The sequence below is a fragment of the Mesitornis unicolor genome, unplaced genomic scaffold (assembly GCF_000695765.1).
Source record: "Mesitornis unicolor isolate BGI_N332 unplaced genomic scaffold, ASM69576v1 scaffold18748, whole genome shotgun sequence".
NCBI classification, from domain to species: domain Eukaryota; kingdom Metazoa; phylum Chordata; class Aves; order Mesitornithiformes; family Mesitornithidae; genus Mesitornis; species Mesitornis unicolor.
The window spans coordinates 2,471-9,330 of record NW_010204048.1 but is presented as its reverse complement, the minus strand read 5'-3'; the positions used below and the strand labels follow the sequence as shown (position 1 = coordinate 9,330).

At 50.6% G+C, this 6,860-nt stretch overlaps 2 protein-coding genes across 2 annotated transcripts in view; one reads left to right on the top strand and one right to left on the bottom strand.

The window, feature by feature from the left end:
• The window catches only part of NARFL (nuclear prelamin A recognition factor-like), a gene marked incomplete at its 5' end in the record, with an annotated part of 5,790 nt that extends 3,266 nt beyond the window's left edge, over positions 1 to 2,524 (top strand). The window contains 3 exons of the mRNA XM_010190939.1: positions 1 to 138; positions 1,189 to 1,346; positions 2,286 to 2,524. Coding sequence (XP_010189241.1) covers positions 1 to 138; positions 1,189 to 1,346; positions 2,286 to 2,524 — 535 coding nt within the window. The remainder of the gene's footprint in view (positions 139 to 1,188; positions 1,347 to 2,285) is intronic.
• A 4,028-nt stretch (positions 2,525 to 6,552) lies between these two features.
• Positions 6,553 to 6,860, bottom strand: part of LOC104545731 (hydroxyacylglutathione hydrolase-like protein) — a gene marked incomplete at its 5' end in the record, with an annotated part of 2,021 nt that continues 1,713 nt past the window's right edge. Inside the window, one exon of the mRNA XM_010190938.1 lies at positions 6,553 to 6,718. Within this exon, the coding sequence (XP_010189240.1) occupies positions 6,553 to 6,718 (166 nt within the window). The remainder of the gene's footprint in view (positions 6,719 to 6,860) is intronic.

Below are 6,860 nucleotides of genomic sequence, written 5' to 3'. Positions count from 1 at the left end.
GTTCAGCAGCGCTGCAGAGGAGGAGCTCACTTCCCACTCAGGAGGTGGTTCTGGTGGCTACCTGGAGCACATATACAAGCACGCAGCCAAGGAGCTTTTTGGAATCCAAGTGGATACGATTCAGTACAAACCTTTAAAGTAAGGAGTTTAAAGTCCTGCAGAAAGCACTGGTTTTTTAATTGCAACTCTGTCCACGCTGTTATCTTGCTGATGGGCTGAAACTTTCTTTGCAATGTTAAACATTTTACTTCAAGGCATGGGAATTGGTGTCTCACTCCCACAGTTGCTGAGCAATAAATCAGCCAGCTCCGTGCAGCCTTTCCCTTGGAGACTCCCAGCCCTTTCGCCACCCACACACGTTATTTTGGCCTGATGGCTTTTCCCAGTATCAAGTTGCAGACAGTTTTTAAGAGTAATTTTAAAAGACAAAGCTTGCATGGATCTGGGCTTCCTCACCTGCAGTCAGACCAAGAAGGCAGATGCGTTACTAATCTGGCTATCACAGAACAGAAAATCTTGGGTCAGGGCTTTGGGGCTCTGTTTAACTGTGCTGTGGCAGGACAGAAAACGAGTCCCTGGAGTTTGAGCATAGAGGCTCATTCAGCTGAGACTCCTGTTAGCTTCCCAGCTACGATATTAATGTAGCATTTGTCATGAATTTTATCCCTGATTAGCAATATTGACACTTAAGATTCTGTGGTCTAGGAAGCAGAAGGAACAGTCCCCCAGAGTCTCATTATCAAATACCTGATAAAAATCAGATTACTTATGCTTTTATCAGGAATGGGTATTTCCACTAACCTTAGGAGTCTGGAAGCCTTCAATGATGGTTTGCCCCATGGTTTTATGGCCCACTACAGTTTAAGAGTTTCCTCAGTGGCCTCACTAATGTAAAAGTTGGCTGAAGCCCACTCAGGAGGCAAATCACAATGAAACTGTTGTTCAGGCTCCATTTGCTTGGCTTTTAAGGGCTTATTCAACACAGGTGTTCTCCAGCACACTCAGTTCGGGTGGCAGGTCCTCAAACGAGATGGGAAAAGAGTCTGTAAACTCCTTCCTTCATCTGTTTTGGGTGGCAGAGAACTAGGACAGCTTTCTCTATTAAGATTTCACAAAGCACTTGGGCTCTTTGAAGTTTAAAATAGAAGTTAATTTGGATAAGACATTTTCCCTGCTCTGGTTCCTCAGAAACAAGGACTTCCAGGAGGTGACGCTGGAGAAGGATGGAGTCGTCCTGCTCCAGTTTGCTTTGGCGTATGGGTTTCGAAACATTCAGAACTTGGTGCAAAAGCTGAAACGAGGGAAGTCGCCCTATCACTACGTGGAAGTCATGGCCTGCCCATCAGGTGAGGCTGCACAGGGTTTCACTGCTACAATCTACAGCTGTCAGCAGCTACGTGAAACTAGAACTAAAATACAAGGACAACAGGCAGTTTCTCACATCCTGAATATTGTAGCAAAGCCTTCAAACTCTTGAGCTGCGGTAGTCACAGCATCAGAATGTCAAGGATGTTTGCGTGTGTATTTTCCTACCTAGCAGCCAGTAATTCTTCAGGATTTAAGTAACTGCAGTTAAATTTCATTGCACAAAATCTGCCCAACCAGTGCTTTTGAGGAGGTCCTCCTGCTTTTCCTGAGCTCTGAGTACACGAGGAGATTTATCCTCTAAAATTGCACAAAGCTGACTGTTACCTTTTTAGAGAATGCTTATAATGGCTGGTGGAGAAAGTCTCTTTCTACCCATTTCATACCTTTTTCCTTCCTCCTGGTTCTCTGAATCTGTTAGTGAAGAGCATGGGCAGCTTGAACCCAGCCTGAAGCAGTGCTGAGCTGCAAATCCAGGCACTGAGCAACTGAGGGGCTGCACAGCTCAGCACCAGGACTCTGCTGTGGGCACCCACACACTGCGCAGCTCAGTTCATCACCCACCTGCACCCCGCAGCAAACCCAGAACACACCCAGGGTGTTTCTTACCTTCAATTGAGACTCCAAGGCTGCTCCCACTGGGTTTCTGTTCTGGCCCTTTCCTGGGGGCACAAGATGGGAGCCAGAGCTCCCTGCAGCTCCTTGCCTCTGCCTCCCTGGCACATCCCAGCCCTGACAACCCTCCCACAGCTGATCCAGCCTGCTGGTGTGGGATAACTGGGGAGTAAACCACAATTATAGTGGTGTTTGCATTCCTGTAACTGTTTGCAGGTGCAGAGCGAATTAACTGCAGTTGGTTTGGGATTTGTTTTCACCTGATAGAGCCAAAGTGCTTTCTAACCTCAGTTTGGTTCACATAGGCTGCTTGAACGGAGGAGGTCAGCTCAAACTCGGCGGTGAATCCAGCAAGGAGCAGCTGCAGCACGTCGAGAGGCTGTACGAGTCCCCGAGGTCCGAAATCCCAGAGCAGAACCAGGCTGTAAATGAACTCTACGAGCAGTGGCTGGGTGGCGCGGAGTCAGAAAAGGCTGCGAAAGCATTGCACACACAGTACCACGCCGTGGAGAAAGCGAGCACTGGATTCAACATCAAATGGTGAAGACTGCTGGCAGCAGAGCTGTGAAGCCCAGACACAGATACACTCAGTGCCTTTTTAATGCAAATATATTTAAAGTTCCCAAAAGACGGCGAAAATTCTGTGCCATCAGTGGGAGTTGGCAATTTCTGCCTCTTGTTAGGGATGAGAAGGTAATGTGCACATAGGCAGGCAATGTTAATTCCTACAGCTTTACAGTTATTGAAGTGATGGCAGTAAAAACCAAACGCTGACTTAACGCACACGTCAAAAGCAGCAGTGGCACATCCCAGCCTCCTCCTGCTCTTCAAGGACTCGATCTGCACTCCCAGTACAGCCCCATCCGACCAGAACTGATCCATTTAAGGCGCTGAAGGCTTTGCCTTGCAGTAGCCTCACTGCGATCAGGTTTATGCTACGTGGCAGCGTTACTCGTCCAGGCCTCGCTGTATTTTCACAGCACTAAGTTTTAGGGCTGTCTCTGTCGGGACACCCTAATTTTGTTATAAATGGTCTAATGAGACCCTAGCTTCTGTTTTTCCATTTGCTGGCCTTGGTCCTCTCAGCATCCTGGCATCACCAGAGAAGCAGCATCCCCAGGGCTGTTCTACTGCCTGCTGAAATGTGGCCTTAGTGAATGTTTAAGAAGAAAGAGTGATTTATTTTGCCTTTAATTATAACAATTGTCTGTAAATGAGCAATTGCATCTCTCTCTTCCTCTCCCTAAATACTCAGCATTGTCACATCTACCCCATCCTCAACAGCAGTTACTGATGGAGAATTTCCTGAATCACAGAATCCCTGAATGTGAGGAGTTGGAAGGGACCTGGAAAGCTCCCCCAGTGCAACCCCTGCCAGAGCAGGAGCACCAGAGCAGTCACACAGGAACACGGCCAGGGCTTTGGGTGTCTCCACACAAGGAGACTCCACAACCTCTCTGGGCAGCCTGGGCCATGCTCCATAACCCTCACACTGACAAAGTTTGGCCTCATCTTCAGCTGGAACCTCCTGTGCTCCAGCTTGGGACCATTGCCCCTTGTCCTGGCATTGGCCATCCCAGAGCAGAGCCTGGCTCCTTCCTCCTGACACTGCCCTTTCCCAATGGATCCCCAGGAATGAGGGCACCCCTCAGTCTCCTCTGCTCCAAGCTCAAGAGCCCCAGCTCCCTCAGCCGCTCCTCAGCAGGAGATGCTCCACTCCCTCCAGCATCTCATCTCTGTGGCCCTGCTGGACTCTTTCAAGCAGTTCCTGTCCTTCTGGAGCTGAGAGACCCAGGTTTATCTGAAATTCAGATAAACCAATTTTTTAGTGTTTCAAATGAGAATTCATTGCCAACTTTCCTTCCAACAAAGCCCTTGGTGTCTGAGGAAGGTGTGACTTACAAAAGTTACCAGAAGGCGGCTGTGAGGTGTGATTGTTACACCAAGTAGTTTACCAGAACAATCCCAGGGGCTGGTAAAACCACGTCTGGTTTAGTGCAGCATCTCACGGTGCCTCGCCAGGAGACAGATGGATGTGAGACAGGTTTGGACTTTGTTACTGGAGATGCCTTGTGCTTGCCTTGCTGTCTGTATTTTTACATGCAGGTATTCACAGAAAACTGCATTAATAACTCTGGTTTGGTCAATTTAATCTGAATCTGGAGCTCCATGGGGGAAGGCAGCAGTGGGGGGGGTTTGCAGCTGTACCCGAACTCGAGGGGAAGGGACAAACCTGGATGTGGAGACTCCTGGTGACTGCAGCTGCGAGGGAACGTGAACTTTAATCGTGTTATTGAATCACTTCAAGATTTCTCCTTTTTCCTGCTATGGCAGGAGGAAGGACTGTGCAGAAGTAGAGTTAAGTGGATGAAAACTGCAACCAAAGCTGCCACATCGCTCTGTTCCTTCAGAGAGCACACAAATGTGGAGCTGGTACTGCCCCAGCCCAGACAAACCTTGCCCAGACGCAGGGCACAGACAACCCTCGCCCGAGATAACCCTCTGCTCTTCAGTGAAAGCAAGCCAGCAGTGCAGAAGACATTCTGAGAAGGTTTTTAATTAAAAAGCTTTACATTTTTCAGCTGTTGCCGCTCAGTTCACAGTGTTCGTAAGGCAAGAATCTCCCACTGCTTCCCCTCCCCGCCCCGTTCATTTCCCAAGCAAGCCGGCTTCAGCGAATGCCCGTTTCATGCACGGGTTTCTAACACTAAACCTTAACAACTTCTCCACAGCAAGAGGTACCCGTGCTAACGCAGTCAGTGCAGCGTGAAGTGCTGGGATGAGCTCTGGACGTCGGCGCACACAAAACACCTGCTTCTGTTGACAGCATGCACAGCAGGCCACAAGGACACAAAGAAATCAAGCTAAATTCGCTGTAATTAAAGAACTGGGGTTGTATTTTGTCTCTCCTCCAGTGCCCAGGTTCCCAACAACGCGCGCTGCTGGAGCTTTGGGTGGCAGAAATGCAATCAAAGTGGCAATCAAAACGGCAATTAAAACTCAGAACACACCAAGACCTCAGCCCCAGGACGCTCCCAGTGCCTGTTCTTGCCATGGTATTGAGAAAAGCTTGGATTTCCCCCACTGCTGAGCTGCTGCGCTCAATGTGAGCATCCTGGGCCGGCTCAGGAACTTCCCCACACATGGGGGAGCATCTCTGCACCCAGTAAATGAACCCAGAGGAGCACCCAGGTACCACCCACAAACTGCACCGGTACTGAAACTGGGTAAGCTGGAGGCAATCGTACCAAGGCAACTTGTGCAGCACGATTGATTCTTCCCCTCCTGTAAGAGGAGATGAAATTCTAATGCAGTAACTTCTTAATAAAAGCAAAGAAAGAAAAGCTCAGGCTGGTTTCTATAGCAAGGGAAGGAGCAGCCACAAACCAGGCTTCAGTGGCAGCGGATGCAGTTCACAGTCCACACACGAAAGATCCTGAAGTCAACGATATTCCAGTGTTAGGAGCTATAAAATCTGTAATTAACACTCTTTAAAATTACAAGATATGGGAAAGGGTTACGGGGCCAACTCCGCTGCTGCTCTGTTTTCCATTTGAGCTTTGCACGACGGGTTTAAATTCGGGAGAACAGAGACGCTCACGCTCTGCTCACTGAGGTAAAGAAACCAGAGCCACCTGCGCAGCCCCTTGGAGGGATTTCCACTGCGCTTGACAGCAAATAAAAGCTCTGCACGTCTCTCAGACTTCAAAAATAAACGAAAATACAGTACTGATGTCACACAGGGCGAAGGCTGAGCAGACCCAGCCGCTCCTGTTCTAAGGAGAAGGCAACGTAAATGCAAGTTTCAGCCAAGAGTTTTCCAGGTTTTTTTTATCTTGGGGAGGAAAAAAGCAGCAATGGATGCGCTGATGTTTGCTGCCTAAAGAATTGTCACACCTCGGAGAGTATTTCACAAAGCCCGTGGGGCACAGCAGGTTTTCCTCCACGTGAGCGCACTCTGCGTGGTTTAAGGGGTTTGGGTGGCTCCTGAAGTCAGTGACTGTGTTACAAATCCCTATGCAATGTTTCTGCATTTACCTACTATAAAAATAGGGGAGAAAGAGAGGGGGGGGGAAAAATACCCACTGCAATGGAGGTTTCTGTTTGCTGAGTCTGGAGCCAAGCGGGTGCTGCTGAACGCCACCAAAAACCCCGGTCCCCTTCCCCGTTACCTCTCGAGCAGCCAAGTCCCCACCTTTTCCCTTCTCTCCCCTGGCTCCCACAGGAAAAGTGGTGCAGCTCCCGCACCCACCAACACGGGTGTCCTCTCCTCCAAAAAACACCTCCCCACCAGCAGCAACCGCAGCCCCGCTGTGGGTTTAACTGGTGCCTGAGCCCGCTGAGGGCACCCACACGTGCCCACCCCCAGGGACCGGGTGCTCAGCGAAGCCCCCCCGGGCCAGGGGAGCCGGGCACGGCGCTGGAGGGAGTGAAACAGAGCAGCCCCAAAATGAGCACATAAAGACAGGAAGAACTTTCCCAGTTTCTGAGTCTTACTGGAGTGAATCGGAGCTGGACGGACGCAGCCCCGGGATGGGGACGCTGCATTTTGGGAGCTCCCGCCGCAGCCGCTCATTTCTTCTCGAGGAAGGGGCTGAAAAGTCCCCAGTCGAAGGCGAGCATGGCCTGGGGATGGGGCCGCTCCTTGGGCTTCTTGAAGTTGTCCTTCTCGATGCGCAGCACCCGCAGCACCTCCACGGGCTCCGTCTTGCCCGTGAACTTCTGCAAGGGCTCCTCCCTGAAAGGAGAGCGGCGCCGCTGGGACCATGGGGACGGGATGGGGACCCACCTCCCTGCTGGGACCCCCATGCACGGGGCAGTCACAGCCTCGTGCGGGGTTTGGCTGGGGTACCCCATGCCCAGGCGCCCTCCCTCGGGGC